General features: G+C 34.0%; 1 protein-coding gene across 31 annotated transcripts in view; it reads right to left on the minus strand.

Annotated features, from left to right (window-relative positions):
- Nucleotides 1-21,929, minus strand: part of LOC135107013 (kinesin light chain-like) — a 100,456-nt gene that overhangs the window by 7,161 nt on the left and 71,366 nt on the right. For 18 of the 31 annotated variants that reach the window (XM_064016554.1, XM_064016555.1, XM_064016559.1 and 15 more), the window contains 3 exons: nucleotides 20,567-20,771; nucleotides 20,087-20,313; nucleotides 18,903-19,028 (listed from right to left, as the gene is read on the minus strand). In XM_064016554.1, coding sequence (XP_063872624.1) covers nucleotides 18,903-19,028; nucleotides 20,087-20,313; nucleotides 20,567-20,771 — 558 coding nt within the window. Of the gene's footprint in view, nucleotides 1-10,645; nucleotides 13,009-18,171; nucleotides 19,029-19,347; nucleotides 20,314-20,566; nucleotides 20,772-21,929 lie in introns of those variants that run through there. The other 13 variants (XR_010271548.1, XR_010271546.1, XR_010271547.1 and 10 more) reach the window with 7 other exon arrangements.

The following is a 21,929-nucleotide window of genomic DNA, read 5'->3' on the forward strand; positions in this document are numbered from 1 at the left end:
AGGTTTATGAAACTGATAAGTGGATTATATATTTTGAAAAATGACTGAAAGGAACACGATTAATGGAAATAACATTTTGAGAACAATAATGTGCACACACACACACACACACACACACACACACACACACACACACACACACACACACACACACACACACCCTGCTTGATCTGTTATTCATAATTTCCATTGTTTTCCTATCATTATTAATTTGTATTGACATTAACTTGTAACATATATTTCATGAAAGATCAAGGTTGTCCTTTTTACCTTTTTGGTAATGTGATTAAACATTGTAACATCTTTATTTTTATCTGTCTCCAGTTCTTTAGCAATTCTTCTAAGATGATGGCCATGATGAAAGTCTCCATCTATTCCTATCCTTTCAAGTTATAATCCTTTCATTCTCCTCTCTCTCTTTTTTCTTATGTGCTCTAGCACTCTGTTCTCCATTTAGCATAAACCATTCTCTTCCTCTTGCATTTACCATACTCCTACCTACTCTTGACTCTCTCAACTACTCTATATTCCATTCTGTCACAAGAAGTTTATAGAATAACCATGACAATATATAGTGATGGATGGTTACCCCTAACTGGTTCTTTCAACAGGTCATCTGTGTGCCAAAAAATAATGACACAAGAAATGAGTCAAAGTTTGAAATTAGCAGAATTCTGCAGCTGGTAATACCAAACCCAATCCAGGTAGTGAGTATCTACACTGACAAAGTAGTCAGACATGTGCAATGACATAAGTTAGATAAAAGTTTCAAGATGATATTCACAGTGATTAAAGTTTGACCAACTAAATCCTGAACTATTTATACCACTTTGAATAAATGATAATTACATAAGAACAATAAACAATAAAAGATCTGTTCATTTTTATGTAATTATGATGGAATAACATGAATTATAGCACAGGTCTCCTATAAACTGCTATATATACATATAATTTCATTTAATTTTTTGTAACTAATCTCGGCAGCTTCTATTATCTTCTGTCTATCTAAATTTGAGGACTGTTCTTAAGAACTCCAACAAGGCAATGAGCCAATGGCTGAGATAGAATTCTATGGAAACAACTGACTGACTCAGAAAATGACAGCTGCAATAACATGGATTCATGCCATGCTTACACATCTCAATGAACTAGTCAGCAGTTTTCAAACCATAGGTTATTTATGCCACGGCCAAGCATACTTTCAACAAGGTGGTGATGATTTCTTCATCACCAACACCAAGTCTTAGAAGTACTCAAACAGTATGGGATCATACACATCATTAAGAGCTCCAGACAAGACTAGTCAACCATCCAGGATTCTCTGAGTGCTCCTTACAACTGGACTTATTGGCAGTAGAGCACATTAATAATTGTCACTCATTCTCAGAAATCCAACTGCATTTGTGAATTCCTATCATCACTTGGAAAATAAGAGAGAGACAATGGCTAAAGAGCTTTTAGCCAAGCACTATCCTTGGGTACAATATAGATGATAGAGAAATCCATGTAAAGAAAATATAATATGGTATAGTACAGGGCACCAACCCTAAATTCAAGCAGAGACCAGCCACCATCTTCTCTAACTCTTATAAAATCACAGCAGAACAATGATTAAATGAAATTCTATCTCATTATATATATGCAACATCAAATCAAAATAAAAACTTAGGTGGGATGTAGTTTTATAATATGCTTGCCATTCATAACAGTGAAATGCTTAGGTATTCCACCACCACCGAACATCACCACTGAGATTGAACTGAAGGAGAGTATTGTGCAAATCTACTCATGCACACAGCAACTCTATAAGCTGCTGTCTAGTTATTTACACATGCATAACTAATAGTTACATAAGTTACTATATAATGACAAAGTGGTCACTTTTTTAACCAATATATTTCAACATTTTTTTTATTCTTGGACTGTTACTAAAACATATATGTATATACTTAGCTTTTGCTAATACTTTCTAAATATGGTACATAATATAAGTGGATTACTAGTCCCTTAGCCCAAGAATTATTCACTTGAATAATGCACATGCAATTGTTGTGAACTACAGTACCTGATATAATAATGATGGAACATTTAACCTAAAATCTCGGACTTCTATACAAAGTTGTGGAATACATTCTACTGGTTTTTTTTTTTGTAGTACATCAAAGATGTCTCAAAATGATTTATGTTAATTATGTTCTTAGTGATGATTGACTGATTTAGTAGACTTCTTCCCTAGTTAATCTTTTTACATGATACCTGGAAATGTTCTCTGAGCACTAGAAAGGTAAATATCTAATAAAGTGGTAGTGAAGTAAAATCAGTAAAGTCACATACAAAGTGAAAAGTTTGCAGTGTCTGCCAAAAGGAGGGCATGTAGTCTTTCAATTACCCATGTATTTTTTCAGTTACCAAGAGAAAACATGGAAATATATTTTTTTTCATGGACTTTATAGCATCCTGACTTAAAAATGTTAACACTTTCTCAGTAATGAGATTGGCAGAACCATTGAGATATGCCAGAAAAAAAAAATACTATCAAAATAGGGTAGTAAAAATAGAGGAAACCAGGGGGCAAAATAATGCAAAATAATCAGTTGTACTTATTGATGTGGGCATCTACTACTTGGTCCGTTCCCTTTGACTTACTGAGGAGCTTGGTGTGTGAGGTACCTATTTTTTTTTTTTTCCCCTTGTGATTTGAAGGCTATATATTCTATACTTTTTGCAGGCAATGTACAATGAAGTAACTGTCCATCAAAGATTGGTGCTTAAGTCTTCTACTTTAGATTTGGACTACAGTGCCTTTGGGATTGTTATATACAGGTGACTAGGCCATATTATACGGCAATATGGAATAGGACAAGAAATGCAGAGGAACAGGAAGAATTAACTGGAGGTGATAGAAAGTGTAGACAGTGTGCCAGTGTCAATGAGTAATGTTTGGACACATGCTGTAGGCAAACATAAAGTGAATTGTAAATACATTCTGTATACTGTGTTTGATGAGTGAGAGCACAAAGATGAAATGGACTTATTTTATTTAATGTATGCAAAGAATGTAAAACACATAATTTTTTTTTTTGTGCATAGACTAAGATATGAAAAGCAAGCTTGTGGATGTGCCTACAAATGTGAATGTATGCATGAATGTATGCCTGTCCTTGCAATCCTCCCTTAACAAGAAATGCTGATATATGGACTATTCATTGGACAAAAAAGAAAACTATTGAGAGACATAACTAGTGCAAGATAGAGCAAAAATCAGCTCTGTACTGAAAATCAGAACTCATTAGAAGAGTTTATGGAGTTAATTTCCTTTCTAATAATGAAAGTTTTTTCTGCACATGAAAAGCACACAGGCTGCATATGTACATATTAGAGATCTGGTGCTTTATAGTAATAAAATCTAAGATAATGAATATGATTGAGTTAAAGGCCTGGAATGTCCTAACAAAAGCATGGTGAGAATGATGTACTAGATGGCCAATGAAAGAGTTGAGATGCAAACAGAAGACATCAGTAAGGAGCTGAGGCCAAGTAGACTGCCTTGGTTTGACTATATGGACAGAATGGATGAAAAGCTACTGAAATGGAAGGCAGGATACAAGTAGATTTACAAAGATGAGGAATAAGGCTTTGTGGAAGAACCTTGACAGACAAGTTGCCCACAACTGTGTTGTTTTTTCATGCTACCATAATAAGACCAAGACTAATCCATGCAAGCATAGAACCTACCTTTGAAAACAATGATGATTTTGCAGCATTACTTACATAAATAAACCATATGTAGAACTGTAAGTGACTATCATATCAATATACTGTACATGAAACTTTTAACATTGTAGAAAATGAGAGCACCAAACTTCCAGTATTTTAATGTGGTGCTTTGTTTTCAGTGATATTACACTGGGCAATGGATAGAATAATTAAAAATATACTGTTCACTTCATTACTGTAGAATTTAACTTTTCCTGCACAGATTCTATAACCATGTCTAAAGAATCTGATATTATGAGGGGGTTGGGTGCAGACTCTCAACTTGAATTTAACCTCAGGTGAGCTCTTTTGGAACTTTTGATGCCTTGTAATGTATCATTGACTAAACTAAGCTAAGTAAGTGCAACTGAGAAATGTGGGAGGGTGATAAAGGAGAAATATCATATAAAGGACTTAGCAATGCTGAGATCAACAACAAGGTTCATAGCAATGATTTGTCTCATTGGAATTGCCCTGGATTGTCTGAGGTCTTTATTACCCTGATGTTTATTATTATATGCATAAACTTCTTTTCCTAACTCTTTTGGGCTCCTTCTGAAAATACCTAGCACATTCTGCTTATTTCATAAGAAAACAGATAAAACTGAGAATGTAGGGCCCCTTTTCTTCATTGTTAAGGTCTAAAGGAATCCCTCAACTAAACTTGTTCAGGATACAAAAATCTTTTCAAGAGGTGTTTATGGGAAAATAAATCATCCAAAAGGAATCAATGGAAACAAGCAGCTTTCCACTCAGCTATTGCTCCATGAAGATGAATGAAAGCCTCTTACATGGTTATATGAATATTTCAAGAATGCTGACTCTGGAAATGACATGGGACACAGTGATTGATCCTGTTTATAAGCTTGCCTATCTATAAGAAACATTCCTGATTGAGGCAGAAAGCGATTGAGATACCTTTGACACTTGTGGCTGAAGCAAAATGATAAATTTTTATGGAAATTATTTTCAGTATAGAGGTTAGGTGCTCTTTCCATTCAAAATAATTCCCATGAAGTTTGCTTGAAGAACTGGCAGGGGAAACAGTTGAGAGGTGTGAAAATGACACACTTGTGGAGCATGCCTCTAACTGATAATGAAAATTAAGATTACAACTCTACTACTAACCTTCATAGTTCTTAAGTTGAGATCCAGAGGAATCCAATTCTTTTGAGCATCTTTTATTCCTTAACCTAGCATCCTACTGCTGTTTAGATCTATAACTGCAGTTTATATCAATCAATATACCATGTTAAAATATCTGTTCCTAGAGTAATTATATTTATCGAAAAGAATAGTGCCCTCTACGAGCACAAGGCATATAAAACCTGGAAGAGGTTTCAAATTGATAATAACAATCAATTTGAAACACAAATACACACACACAAGATCTTCACAAACAGATAAAAGGTCTTGTCTGTTAACATGTCTCACTCCTCACTTACTCATATGACCTTTCTTCATTAACCATATGGCAATGACAAACATGTCAATGTTTCACTATGTAGTGATTGTTGATAGTATACTAATGTTGAAATCAACTTAAGAAAAAAATATGTATATGAATAAATAAATAGATAAATAAATAAATAAATAAATAAATAAATAAAGGTAAATGATAAAAAAATAAACTAAAATAATGAAGCACACACACTAAATGTGCTCTATCAAGGTGCTTTTAGAAAATTAATCTTTACAACAATACAAGGCACACTACATCTGTTGTAATTAGTAAAGGACATTCAGGAAAAACAGTATCCAAAATATGTTGACCTTAAAAGAAAGAATGTCTACATGAAGAACAACTCTACAGACAAATTTTTTCTCAATAGAGTTATTGCACTAACATGACATCTTAACTTTTTAATCATATACTAACATCAAAGTTCTTCCTAACATATGGTGGCATTATATGAAAAAAATTACTTTAATTGTTCACTGTAATTCTATATCCTACTTTAAAGTATTAGGTTCAATGGGAGCATGCTATTAATAATAAGAAAATAACTTTTTAATTATTACTTTCTGAAGTGTTAAAAAGGTATGCAAGCTAAATTCCATTCATATAAAGATGTCAAAGGAATACTGTTTTATCAAAAATTCTCCTTTAGATTTTGGGTACACCAAATATGACAGTAATACAGTAATGATGGCTAACATGTCTAATATGAATGTAGCACGCATGATCTAGCCTGTTAAAAAAGAAGAAATAATGATTTCTTACAATATTATATATTTCATACAATTTTAACTATCATAAATGCTGGGCTTTTCCACTTTTTAGAATAATTATTGTTTTATTATCACAATTACAATATTTCCTTTGTATTGTATCTCTTTCAAGCTGGAAGAATAATTATTTATTGAAATCTTATAACTTAAATTTATAATATTTTTGCCATATTCAGTAAATTAGCAGCAGCTCTACTTTTGTAGGAGGAAGACTTTTAGGATGAGCAATGATTCCTTAGTTTCCCTTTCCTTATCATAAAGCCAGGCACTATTTATAGAAGCTAGGAAAGTGCACTCAATATAAAGAAAAGTAACTAACGTAACTTGCAAACCATATTTTTGTATTAAATATTATCATCAGTATCAGAATTCAGTGGAGTGGAGGTAAGTCATTTTCTCTGCCTAAAATATCCATCTCAAGCAAGTCAGCACCAAGGGGCAAGGCAAAAATTGCATATGGATGATGACAAATGCATACATTATTTTAAAGTAAATGATACTTTTTTTTTTATTTGGAAAAAAAAGGGGTTAGTTTTGAAAGAAACTGGAACAAGACAGCCTCTATAAACATATTAATTTCACTGGAAAAATTCCTCTGTAAAAAAAATATTTCAGGTTACTTGGTCTTTGAAATGCATTCAACAAATGTAAATCATGCAGGGAACATGCAGATAATATGAAATGCATGCAAGATTCCAAGACATGACAGTACATCACAACATATTTTGTACAGGAATAAAAACAAACAAAATCTTGATATTCCAGAATTTATTCACACACACACACACACACACACACACACACACACACACACACACACACACACACACACACACACAAAGCAATTTTGTTGTGTTGATAAATAAATAATTTTCAACATTTACAAATCACATAGCTAAGCACACTAAACTAGACTGGCAGCTGCTGTGAAATAAGCCATTGTGTTGCCACATTGATCCACAATAGATGATTCATCACACTATAAGGGAACACACAAAACATTTACCAACTTTTGAGAGAATATACAAACCTTCATGCAACTCAACAAAGTTTTTGTGCAGGATACCATTTAGAAGCACATATATAATTTGAGAGCTTTGTTTCCTGGTGATTCATGAAGAGATATTTCAAAATCTATTGATATACACTATCTATAGCATGGGAATCAACACACCCAACATAGTTTCTTCAGTCTCCTGCTGCACAGTTGTAAACTACAGAATAAGGTTGCCCTGCTAAAGTGCATCCCATAAAATACATTTGTCAATAACACCAAGGTTATTGAAAGAGTATGCATAATGTAATTTCAAACCATCTTGTGAACCCTACATTTCCAGGAACTGTGACTGTATTTGAACTGTTCCAGCCAAGAAAACTTATTAATTTTCCTAAGCTATGAATTAAAAAGCCCTAAAAGTGATAGACATCACTCATGATTTTTTTTCCTTTCAAAAGGATTAGAAATGCTTCTTAGGAAATTTCATATACAATGTAAATGATTTTTGGCAAACTAATGTAAGCTGTCACATTTTTTTACAGACAAATCAACTAAGAAATTTTCTCATTAATCATCAGAATCAGTAAAATATTGTATCAAACAGAGGAGTGGTACCTTCAAATTTAAGACTTTTAAAATTCCTTATTTCCCACAGTTAGATGGTGCTTGGACTGGTGGCTGTCAAACATCCTTAACTCTACTACAACACACCACTCATTTTTTTTTTTTGCTTTTCTTTCATCAAAGTCCATTCTCACTAATTTACTAGCCTAACTAACTTTGCCTTATTTTGATTTATCTTGTTTTAATCTATAGAGTATACAATACAAAATTGCAGATATTAGAAAATGAGTTAATGTACTATGACTGAGGAGAGAGGAAGATGCAGTCATTATTTCGTTATTTTGATACAGTAGTGTACATATATATACATACTCTTCTTGTGCTGCATGAAGATACACAAAAGAGAGAATACAAATGTAAGAAATTTAATACCATAGAGGGAAAAAAGATATTTTGCAGTGTCCTAATGTACAATTACATAATTGATCTTAAGGGAAAAAAGATATTTTGCAGTGTCCTAATGTACAACTGCATAAGTATACAATTTTGCAGTGTCCTAATGTACAACTGCATAATTATACAATGTAATTTAGAATGCTCAAATTCAGTGAGATGGAGAAAGACAGATCATTACATTCTCACAGATACAGGCTGTAACATGAATTTTTATGGATACACCAGGTATTTGTTATATGAGAGGGTTACATTCTGTGAAAATTTTGCATAATGAGAATTTGCATGTATTGAACTTATTATCCCATTAATTATAGGGGGTTATGTTCATGACCCAGTTTTGAAACCTGCTATTTATTATAGCAATGTTTCACAAAAATAAAGCACTAAAGCAACAGTAAAACACATTAGTAAGGATAATTTGCACTAGGAGTTGGACATTTAGAACCCAAACTGTGATCACAAAAGAAGCACTAAAGAAGCACAAAATAGTTGTTCCAAACACCAAAGAGTGAATAGATCCTCTCGTAACAGAGGTGAATATGAGACTGGTGTGTGTGTGTGGCCTATGTGAGGGCTGTGCGCAGTGTGAGGAAACTGTTGGAAAACATTTGCACCCACTATTATCTATGGCAAGTCAGCTACCCTATCTCACTAACCAGTTGCACCACCGCCACTACTCGCATAATAGGGAATTTTCTTGTATAATGAGAATAATTGGCACATTTAGGTTAGCCGCATATGATCGAATTTTGCATATTTCAAACTTACATATATCAAATACCAGGTGTATTGCTAGAGGTAAAAGTTGAAAAATGTTCTATATACATATGCATTTTGAGGATTTGTTTAGCCATATGTTATTAGTGTGTGGACATGCTACTGATACCATAGCCAGGCCAGGTGGGTAACCATGATTGGATGTGTTAATGTGGATGTCTGTGAATTATTCAGTCATGATTTCTTAAAGTTTTGGACCATTATGGTATCCCATAATGAGACAAATGATATTAATATTAACCACTTTTTCCTACTTTCTTCACTTTATTGCCAATTATGATTGATATCTTTTTAAATACAGAATTATTCCCTCTCTCCCACCTGACTTATATGGCTGATCATACCAGATGTGAAAAAACTTCATTGCCCTGAAGGCTACCTTTCCCTTTCATGCATTCATTCCTATCATAAATAACCACTTTTCCTTGCTCCATAGCTATTTCCATTATACAAGTATTTCCTATTGTCTTCACAAAGTCCATTCTAACCATTTGTTATCTTCCTCTTAACCTTACACTCCTCAGATCAGATCTTATCATATTCACTAATTGCTCTTCTTCCATTTTGTCCATATGCCTAACCCTCTGCAACATTTTGTGCACTGTTTGAACAGCCAACTCTATTACAGCTCTAGTTGTTCTTTGTATTCTGTGTCTGATCACAAATGAAAAAGAAGATATAGAAGAAAATGATCTCAATAACTTTAGCCCAAGTTCAAATTCACATACTCACTGGCATTCAAATCTGTCTCCATAATAAGTAATCATTGGATTGACATATCTTTGCCATGACCATTTCAGAATAATGTTTAAGATCTGGGATGTCAACCATAACCCCTTACATGCCTTTCATCTTCCTGAGCCAATAATTCCTGAACACCATCCTTTTCTGATTTCTTTCACACTTTCCTATATTTTGACATATTCAAATAACTTCAGCAATAATAGATCTGCATGTTCCATGCTTGTTCCTGTATTTCTGAACAAAATTTTCTCCCTCAAAATTATTTATCACTAGCAGCTGTCATGAAATATACAAGAAATCCAGCCTGCTTTAATAAAAGATAAAATTTACAAAGATGTTGCAAAACTGATGATGGTACATTTTCATTTTTTGGATGGAAATTGTACATGCATCTTGTATGCAAAATCAATATGTACATTCCCATGAGTATAAATAAATTAATCTACTGTATTTTCTGGTGCATATGATGTGTGGAGAGAGAGAGAGAGAGAGAGAGAGAGAGAGAGAGAGAGAGAGAGAGAGAGAGAGAGAGAGAGAGAGAGAGAGAGAGAGAGAGAGAGAGAGAGAGAGAGAGAGAGAGAGAGAGAGAGAGAGAGAGAGAAAATAACAGATACTTGTTTTATATTCTGATGAGTGTGTAAACAAACTGCACACTCACATTGTTGTTGTAATTACTTAAAGTAGGGTTGGTTGCCTTAATGTGTTCCTTTAATATTTTTACCACATATATTCTGAAGTTGAGTGAAATGGCATAAAAGCAACAAAGGGATAACTACAGAATTAAATAAAAGAAAAATGTTAAATGTAACAGAATTCATCCCTATGGAAATACAATAAAATATGAGCAAGGTTGGTTTCCTTGTAGCATTTCATTTTGCATTTTAGCTAGTATGATTTTTTTTTTTCCAGTGTTTGAACCCATGGTAGAAAGACAACAAATAAATCTGTTAAGAAACAGTTTCTTTCCTCAAAATCCAATAATTTTCTCTCTAAATCTTACAAAATTGCAGTGCATCTAAGGTGCAGGTGTGTCTAATCCACCAGCAATTACAGTAGCTACTTGTATTTAAAATTTCTTATATTAATTGAGAAGGTACCATGGAAGGAAAGTCTCCCTAATAACAAATGCAATTGTTTTATTTGGGTGGGCAAAAGCAAACAATTCTCCTGCAAGAAAAATAGTTTTAAGGGAAGAATTAAATAAAAATAGAGTTCTAGCAAGTATTAACTATGCAGCACAAAGCTATTGACCCAAAGAGAAATTATGTGACTGTTTTAACCATCTTTGGCTTGAGTTTAGGTAATATTTCAGCCACATTAAATAGGGAAAATAATGCTGCTGAATTTATCTCACATGCAGCCATAATATCACGTGTATATAATTATTTTTGATAAACTTAAGAGTACAATAAAAAAAAATACTGTACATATCTGCAACATGTTATTTCAAACCTTGCCTATACATGAGATATATAACTGTGTGGATATACATTATTTTCTCCATCCCTAACACATGTGCTTAACCACCAGATAACAGGCTCAATCATGAGAACTCAAACACTGAAAGAACAAGATCCAACTTACAAAAAGAAATGATGGCCCCTAATTAAACACATAACAGAAAAAGAAACTTGAACACATGGTTTCTGATTCCTAACTTTAGTACTAAAAATAGAGTGCTATAAGTTAATGATTTTACACTTAGGTAAGGACATCACAAAGTAACACATAAATGGTGAGGCACCAATGTGGACTGGCAGATTCTTATAGCAATTATTACTGGAAGGGAGTTTTTTTATCTCACCTGAATCTTTGAAGTTTCAGAAAAGTTGATATATATATATATATATATATATATATATATATATATATATATATATATATATATATATATATATATATATATCCTCTTGAAGGTGGTTAGCCGAGACAAAAATGTACCATGTCTCCTTGTACGAATAAAAATAAAAGGGAGGAGGTACCCAATTCCCTCTCTCCATCCTTTTTTTGGTATATAAAGTGAGTGAGCCATGCATACCGTAATAAAGCAAAGGATTATGGTTGGAGCATGTGATAATCAAGATCTATGAACAATGAACAAAAAGGAAATTTCTGCCAGACTACAAGACGGCCTAAATGCTATAGTGACTGGTATATTTACTGGACCCATTCCATAATAGGATGTATAGAGACTGATAAGGAGGCACTCAGAGACATGCTGCTAAACACATGGAAATAGTTTCAAACATGTTGGGGTGTGAAATACATACATACATAGAAACACACACACACACACACACACACACACACACACACACACACACACACACACACACACACACACACACACACACAGAAGAGTTAAAAGTCATATGATTGGTATTATAGTCATAATTAGGTTAATAGCTCTTGACTTGGGTCTGATTTTTAGAACCATTATGATGCTTTATGAGCATGGACAATTACAGATGAGATTCCACCAGGCATTTGATATCATGAGTGTTGATAACCTACTGCACTATAGTTCTTCTTTCTAGAGCATAAATAATGAAAAATTACTGTGATACAATGCTAACAGTACATGTCATGACTTGTGGCTTAAGTTGCCTTTTTGTGTGTCATATCTATCATCTGTAACTCTAATATGTAATTAAGATTTTTGAACCCCTGAGAATCTGACCCATTTACTTGCAACTTTTTTTTGTATTGTAACAGCCTCAGGAATATATATATATATATATATATATATATATATATATATATATATATATATATATATATATATATATATATATATATATATATATATATATATATATATATATATATATATACACACACACACACACCGCCATTTCTTTTGTGACTGGACCAGAGGCAGTGCTGTATGTCAACAAATATATGGAAATGTCGTCATTTAAAATTTTTCCTTTGTGTAAACATTCAAAATATCATATTCTCACTAACATGTCAAACTAACGGATAAAACTATGAAAACATTTATCGGATGCAAAAAGAAAAGGGGACCCGATTGCTAGGCTGGTGCAGGAGTGACCACAGCTGAACACAACCTGAGCACACAACCAAACCCATTCAAGCTTATTATTATCAACCACAAAAGATTCAAATATGTAATGAACGAATCTTAAATTCTGTAATCTGTAGTTGCATAAGCTAAGTACCAATGCTCAGGCTATTCTCAGCTTATGGCTTCTACATACAACAGGATTGTGGGTGTCTATTAATCAAGGGAGAAGGAAGAGGCAAGGGAGGACACTGATCTACCAGCCACTATCCTACACTTTTCAGACATAGCATGAAACAGGCTAATGTAGGTTGAGCTTTAACATTCACAGCTTGTGCTTCATTCAGGACTGAAAGCCGAAAGCGTGGAAGATTTTTTTAATACCGGTGTGGCGTGGGTCGTCCTGCGATCTTTGTGAAGAGGTGGAACCCATGGGGGAGGGGAAGTTGGGGGGCTGGGGAGAAAGAAAGAATGAACCTGAGCCATCAGTCTGAGGGCTATGGTTGCAAATGTTCTGTGCCACCCATACAAATATTGTATCTTCTCATTACTGGAAATCTCATTTTATATATATATATATATATATATATATATATATATATATATATATATATATATATATATATATATATATATATATATATATATATATATATATATATATATGTCAGCCTTGGGTATTTCACCTAATCATCTACAAGGCCAAAGTAGACAGGCAAATGTAGCCATTTTCTTGACAGTTTGATTCCAAGAGAGAAGCTTCATAAGATATGCACCAATATTCTTATTGGTTTCATAGTTCACTCATGAGGTTATGACTAATAGCAGTGGCCTCCCATGGCTGTGGACACCCTCCTCTTTTCATTTTTGCAATGAGATGAATGTGACATTTTGTTTCATACTCACGTTAAAGGCAATGTCCACCTTGTATATGGGCACTGTGAGGCATGTCAAATACTCTAGTTGTAGGATTCCTTTCCAAAACTTAATCACGTGCTTTCTTTAGTTCACCTTACAGTTCAAAATATTTCAAAACTTCACCCTATTTTTCTCTTCCTTTCCCATAATAAATAGTACATAAATGCCACTGGCAACACACACAATGAATACTAACTTCATGAAGTGAAAATGCATTCCCTGAGCCCCTCTGCAAGAGTCATGGTAATCCTCATACCCTGACCCTTTCGAACTATCCCAACCTTGAAGGGGGTAAAATAAAAAGAGAGACAACATGGCAAGTGACAGTGAAGAAACTGAATGAGATTCTATCTGATCAAATAAGCCTGGTGTCATTCATTGCTATCTGTGCTAATCAAAGTGTGCTTTGTTTTTGCCGTCTGAAATCTCCATTCCCCTAAAGCAAGTACACCTCTGTCACCCAGTCCTTACATTGGCTGGGTAACACAGTACAATATTTGTACACATCAGTTCTTTTTGATTATTCTAATGCACATCTTTGAAGCTTCTATAAGAATTAGGAAAGCCTTAAGTTGTTCTACAAAGTGATAATGCTTGTCTCAGAAATGTATGGTTTGGGATGAATGGCTAAAGTACCTGTGGCTGACTCCCTACCCAAAAAAATAATGACCAGAGTTTTCCCCACATACATTAGAGAGAGAGAGAGAGAGAGAGAGAGAGAGAGAGAGAGAGAGAGAGAGAGAGAGAGAGAGAGAGAGAGAGAGAGAGAGAGAGAGAGAGAGAGAGAGAGAGAGAGAGAATTTAATAAAGAAGACATTTTCTCAAAGCCTGTTCTTAAGGCTCATTTCATCTTTCAAGTCACCCTTTTTCCTAGTCCAAGCTCATCCTCTTATAATGAAAGGTGGCACAAAACAATTTGTATCTGCTCCTGTCTGCAATTACTGAGGGATAAACCTGACAGCCAAAATATACATAATTTATAAATATTTAACATGCAATCAGGTAATTCCCATGAAAAGCTTATCTTAAGACTTTTGATAGCCAAAAATGATCTGAAGCAGATTAAGGTCATATGCACATGGAAGCAAAAAAATATTTTTTTCTAACTTTGGCTTCAGGCTCCCTCAGGAATATTTGCTAGACTGATGTGAAATACAAATTAAAATAAAACTCTTTTTGAAAGAACATTAAGGAAATTAACATTTAAATTAATATATCAAATATAAATAAAAAATAATAATTACTATGCAATGTGAATATAACATAAAACATTCCAAGCTGCGGAAAAGCATAAGCATAAAATCTAAATGAGTATGAAAGCTCACAGCAACACACTAGCAACAAGCAATCTATGAGACACTATGACATAAGGCATGAAGCAATGTTCTGTGATACATTAATGATGTTCTGCACTCTTTTTGTAGGTCATGCAATGGATTGGAGGTAACAACCACAACCTTAGTTATATCTTATCATTTAGCATGAGATAATAAGTTAGAAATGTATGGATGAGAGAGAGAAAGAGAGAGAGAGAGAGAGAGAGAGAGAGAGAATCTCTTTCCCTTAAATTTAATGCTTTGGTTTTTAAAGTGGCATATAAACCAATAAATCTTGTAAATCTAGGTAATGGTTATGACTCAAGTTCAGATTTTGTATATCTATTATATTTCTATATCTAACTATATAAAGTATAACATGACTTCCATGAATTCTATGATAATGCTTGATTTTATCCTGTAGTATATGGTTCTGAGTTAGCCTACTGTTAGGGTATATGGCATGTAGCACTGAACACGTGTGTGTGTGTTATGAAATGACCTCAGTACATCTACCTAAGACATTATTACAATCAAATTACCTAATCACATGAGATCATTAAACTTGCAAAATTCTTTTCTTACTATTTGGAAGACTGATATTTAATTCCTCTTTAAATTCGCAGATAAAAATCATTCAATTATGCAAGTTGAGAATTAGAAGGATGCTAAACATATCTAGCAGAAGGCATTAACTTTGATATTTGATGACACTTCCTAAACTGTACAACAGAATTCTCATATCTCTATATTATAAATCAGGTTAATGCCAATAAAAAAGTAGTGTGCAATTACTTAAACCTTCAAAATACCTGTACTCAAAGCTGATAATGCTTGATACAGAATGTGTTGAGGGGTGATGAGTAGTACTTCCTCATGTGAGAAAACTATATGCTGAAGTCATGTTAACATCTGATTATTTTAGCTTCATAAAAAGAGTTTTTCTTTTCTGTTAAGTTTTTGCTACAAGCTGGCCACATTGTTAACATACTTTATATGATACACCATCTCTGGTCCAGTCATGAGAGGGGGAGCCATGCATAAAATGAGTTATTACAATTACTTGCCCACCATCATGCAAACTCATTTTTTTTTTTACACTAAATGAATGAACGATCTACATCACAAAATGTTTAAGTGCTACCTAAGCTCTTTATGTACATTAAACACTAAAAGCAGTCTCACTCTGCTGGTAAGTTTAAAGATAAAGGTGTTGGATAAATGATAACACTCTTACTAAACAGATCCCAATATCATTCTTGTATGCCTTCCTATTTGCTCCACTCATTTTCTTATATTCCCTCCAATTTGTTCCACTCATTTACAAAGTTGACAATTCCTCTCTCTTTTTCTGGCACTGATTAATGTACAAGCATGCATCAAATGGTGTACAGCTTCACTGATATTTGTCTTCCAAATTTTAAATGTCCATGTTCTTCAGGATGCCAAGTACTGCTGACCATTGCTCAATCACTAAACTCACAGTTCCAAAAATGGGTTAAATATGCTTGTTTCATGTACTCAGGAGCCTGTGCTGGGTGAGGATTGATAGTATACTAAATTTCCATTGGTATTTGTCAACTTTGAATGGGTGAATGGAGAAATGAATCAGCTTCATGCTGTCTATTTTGCCTGACTTGAGTCTTTATTACCTATAATATTGTTAAAACTATAATGGTAGATTATTTAACAAGTCCCAACAATAAGATCTTAAACCTTGAGGTTTAAGACCAGAAAAGCTTACCAGAAAAGCTTGTATTGATCACTCTATTAAGAATGATACCTATTTTTTAACTCCATCAAGGAATGATCATGGCAGGAGTCTTCATTGTTCAAATTTACACATCTCTCACATATTACTTTAATTTTATAAGGGATTTTACTGTGTATACATTATCCCTCATTAAAGTGCAATTCTTTTTTATCCATCACATTCTCTCCAGGCAGCAATGCATCTCTGAGAACCATGTATCCAATTATTTGATAACATTCATAACTATCACCCCACCTGATACATATAGGTCTGGGTCTGGAAATTTAACTTGCACCAACAAGTAATGTGAGCTACACAGCCATTCATACTTTTCCTCTGACAATCTATGAAGATATACATGTCTGCTTGATTCTGATGGCCTTAGAGCAGACATAAGAATCAAAGCCCTGTAATTCTCCAAAGGTGTGAGGAGAAAATAAGACTAATATTTCCAGCTTCACCCATCAGATCTAACATCAAGAAAATGGATAGAAATGTACAAAGTTATCTAATCAGCAGAAACTAATGCCAACATTGGTGGATTCAAAGTGGTAGAGAAAAATTTGGGCAGTATAAAGATTCAAGAAAGTTCTGACTCCATATACATGAAGTCAAGTGCAATTTTGAAAGTTGAAAAGTTGATTTCTAAAAAGAATTTTTCCAGACTTAAAAGCAAGGTATGTTTCTGGAGACAAAAATAAATAAATATATAAATAAATAAAAAAAAAAAAAAAAATCTTTGGAATGTCAAAAAACACAAGATAATTTACGTAATGCATTTAGGACATTTTATGCCATTAACATGTATATAATATCGACAGATGACTGAAATATATATATATATATATATATATATATATATATATATATATATATATATATATATATATATATATATATATATATATATATATATACTCTTAGTACAGTAAACTCTTACACTGTAAAATAATTGGGGCTTTAGCCATCACAACTTAAGATTTCACAAACAATAGGTTATAAGTTATGTCCAACCTTCCTCCCATCAACTGTCTTAACTTCTTAAGTTTTCTGATGTAAACCATGTCTGTTCCTATGTACAGCTGCTTTACATATTTTTAAGCAAATAATGTATTATGTAACTTCATAAAAATTTATATGATGCAAGTACATACCTAACTACAGCATAATGCAAAGTAATGTTGCTGCCACTGCCTCAGACATGTTTGTTGGCCACCTGCTGATAGTGGTTTGCTTCTGTACTAACTTCTTAATAAAAGTATCGATTTTCCACTTCCTAGGGCACAGCTGAGCTATTTAATAAATTTGTATAATATAATAATACACATAACCTAATCACATTTTACCAAGATCCTATAGCAGTTACTAATTCATGTTTTTTTGTATGTGTGCTCCATAACTATTATTCTTAAATAAACTTCCTCTATATCTTTAACTGCTTAAATAATTTGCAACATAATATATTTTTTTTCAAGACACATTACTTGTAACTTCTTTAATGCCTACAATCAATGTTTCACTGGAGTATGTAGGAATAATTATTTTCCTTCATTTGAAAACAGAGAAGCAGTTTCATGAGATAAGATGTTACCTACCTTACACCATTCAAGGAAGGATAAAAAGTTTCACCAAATCACTGTCAATCATTATTAGGTTAAACTAAACAAACATATATATCTGTGACAAATGTAAGCTGCAATCCACATTTAAGTCAAATCAGAGATCACAATCAGAACAACAAAAATAATTCCTAATCATGTAAATATACACAGACTAGTTGTTGTGTGATACTGCTCAATATTTTTCAATTTGTTACAGGTCAAAACACATGAAGGAAATCACAATCATAATTCCATGCATGCCAACACTTAATCCTTGTAAATCTGCAGCATTAATTTAAAAGAGTAAGGCTGCCAGTTTTATTATATTGAGTGCACTTCCCTGCATCCCAGTAAGATGGTGTCCTTCATGGTGGGCATTAATAATCAAGGCCACTCCTCCCATACCAGAACCAAGGCAGACTCTCCAATGAATAAACAAAGACAGCATCAGCATCAGTAGCAGTAGCATGCTCCAAAGAAACAAATGCCTGTCTGTTAATATTTAGAAGTAGCCAACAACCACTGGTAGAAAAGCATATACGTACGTACTTACATATTAGTTAATTTAAATATTCAAAATTCTTACTTAATGAGAGCCTGCCATACAAAATGGATAACATGGAGAACATATCTCCAGTCTTATCTGGTATTGCAGACTGCAAACAGATGATGATCAAAAGAATCTCAATACCGCCCTCAAACCTCAGGTGCGTGTAAGTGTGCGCTTGTTCGGGGTATGGGAGTGTGGGAGTTTACTTACGTCGTCAGCAGCATCAAAATCAGTGGAGTTGAGGGATTCCCGGGACCCTCTGCGGAGTCTGTCCCTTGATGCTGAGAGTCGTCGATTGCCCTCTGGGGTCATCCCATCCTTGACGAGATTCACAGCCTGAGGTAACCATTGGCGCGCACACATTCACATGCGCGCAGGCAGACAAATTAGACCACTGATGCACACAACAGCATGCAACACTTACATTTCAACATGGTATTCACAGAGAGAGTAAATGCTGTTAATAAAATCTGATGCTTATATGATTTGTATTTCCTTTACTGTTGTATGCATATTATAAGTAACAAAATTTACTCTCATCAATTAAAAGCCAGAGACAATGAATGAAGAAACAATGCATAACAAGACTCACAATGCAGAATCTATAACACATCAGGAGTTGACCTGAGGTGGGTGTTGGTGCATAAACCAATAGTTCAGTCACTCATATATTTGTGAAATGTAAAATAACAAAAGTTGTTTCTGAAGAACAAAAGTGTAGGAAACTAATACAAAGGCTATAAGATGCTCATTTTTCAATATTTGAAGTTTACTTCTTCATCTGAAGTTCTACAGTTGTATATAAACAATAAATTCACCAACAGCCAACTTGCTTAAGCTGTGATTGGCAGTGTACAATGAAGGACAGGAACACGTACACACCTGAGGTCTGGCAAATCACCGTGCAACATAAAGCTGAAGCTGTGAATATCTTACTTTACATATCTGAAGTGAAGTCTGAATATCCACTTTGCAATGCAGACATAAATACTGCATTATAACACTCAAGATATGAAAAACAAAACTCACCACTTACTTTGAGAAATTCCATAAGCACAGTCACTGAACAGGTGCTTTGTGCTTTTTTTCCTTTTATCATTATAGAATACTTCAAAGAGGCGTTCAAGAGAAAGAAAACAAGGTACTTCATGACAACTCATTAGATATAACACACAATTTCTAGCAGACTGATCAGCTGTTTATACAGAATTAAACAATTCATGAATAGTATTTTACTTTTGTATAAAAAAGACAGACTTCTGCATCCTCCTGATTTCAGAATGTATAAGTGCTTCTTATTAATGAATACTAATGAGTTGTTTGAATAGCCTTGTATGTCAAATAGACAGTGTCATTCACTATTTGAGTCACTTGTGTGAGTTGGTTTGGCTGACCTCTTTACGTGACCGAATGGCGCAATCCTCCAGAGTTTCAGCAGCTTCGTATTTGCCTTGACGTCGGTAGAGAGCCCCAAGGTTCTTTAAAGTTGTGGTGACAGTGGGAGAGTCAACCTTGGCTGCTTTGTGCCAGCCTCCATACTCCCCATAGGGTGCTGAATCTTTCACTTTGTTCTTATTTTCTTCTCTTTCTTCTGCTACCTGCCAGATGGGCTTATTGTCTCCTGAAACATTAACAAAAGGCATTTAAATAAATTGACACATATATCAAGAGCACACTTAACTAAAAAATTTTAGCAGAGGAAAAGTCAAGAAACTTCAGCCAAATTTCACTAAGACAAGACTTGAGGTTGCTTTTCTGTGAATTCTTTCTCTAAATCTAACATACATTGTGTGAAAAACACTTGAACAGTCTTAAAAAATCATATACATATTTCATACCAACTGTTGTAAGATACTATCCAGTGACAAACTTACCGTCGATAGCCCCAAACTCTCGTTCGTGTGCTCTAGTTAAGACTTGCTTATACAAAATTTCAGCTTCCTTATATTTTCCTTGCTTAAGGTAAGCAGAAGCCAAATTGTTCTTTGTCTTAGCTACATTGGGATCATCTGGGCCAAGCTTAGTTTCATAGATTTCTAAAGCACGCTGGTAGTACCTTTCAACTTCTTCATACTTCCCCTGTGAATATAAGGTATATGTGGTTAGATTTCCTCAACTAACAATTAGCAGAACTGTGCTTGTCTTGATAAATTTCACTAAAATTTCTCAATGTGTTTCATAATGTATAAATCAATATACAAAAAGACACAATAGATTCTCAGTTCTCAAGATGAGAGAGAGAGAGAGAGAGAGAGAGAGAGAGAGAGAGAGAGAGAGAGAGAGAGAGAGAGAGAGAGAGAGAGAGAGAGAGAGAGAGAGAGAGAGAGAGAGAGAGAGAGAGAGAGAGAGAGAGAATCACCCCATACAATGATCATGGCAATTTACAGTGCCTGAGTGAATTTCCTGGCTGCATGAACACTAGCAAAAATATCCAAAACAAGGTTGGGAAGTGTTTTTTTTTTTTTATGTACAAGAAAAGTTAATGAATTAGCTATGACATGCACTTTCTTTCTCACATGATGCTTAATTATAAAGGGGAAGGCTTGTGTATCTGTACAGTAAAATCTCCCTAAACTGAACCTGAATAAGCTGAATATCAGATAACTAGAATGCCCTAATCAACCTCTTCTAGCCAGTCTGCCCAGCACCACTAATTCTCCAATCACACCAGAGCCACCAGCCAACATCTTTGACTTCAGACTCTGAGTGACAAGCAAAAGTACAGTAATAGTACAGTACTTAATGTTATGTTAGCTCTTATGTGACCAGTGTGTTGTGTACAGTTAAGAGAGCTCGTAAATGAACACTGTGTAGTTTTGTAATGTTAAGTGAACTCTTAAGTAACCAGTTATTGTATTGTGTACAGTGTAATAATATTATATGCTGTAAATATCTATCTTGGGGCTTATGATGTGCTTCTTATGTGCTAACAAATATGCTGTAAATAACAATAAACATGCATGTTTATGTACATAGAAACCTGTCAAAAATGTGTGTTGTCAGATAAAATAAACTTTTGGATAAACCATCAGCCACTTTGCCCTATATAGTTTGCTTTATGGAGATTTTACTGTACAAAGTAATCCAGGTCTGAGCAGCTACCTTTCAATCCCTGAGCTCCACCACTAGAACTAAGCAGAATGAATTGCATGCTCATGTAGGACTGTGATTACTGACTGCATTCATAAAGGTAATTTCAGTGACAAAATGAGAAAATGATTTGCTGATACAAAGGCA

This window comes from Scylla paramamosain, chromosome 14 (assembly GCF_035594125.1).
Source record: "Scylla paramamosain isolate STU-SP2022 chromosome 14, ASM3559412v1, whole genome shotgun sequence".
In the NCBI taxonomy this organism is placed as follows: Eukaryota; Metazoa; Arthropoda; class Malacostraca; order Decapoda; family Portunidae; genus Scylla; species Scylla paramamosain.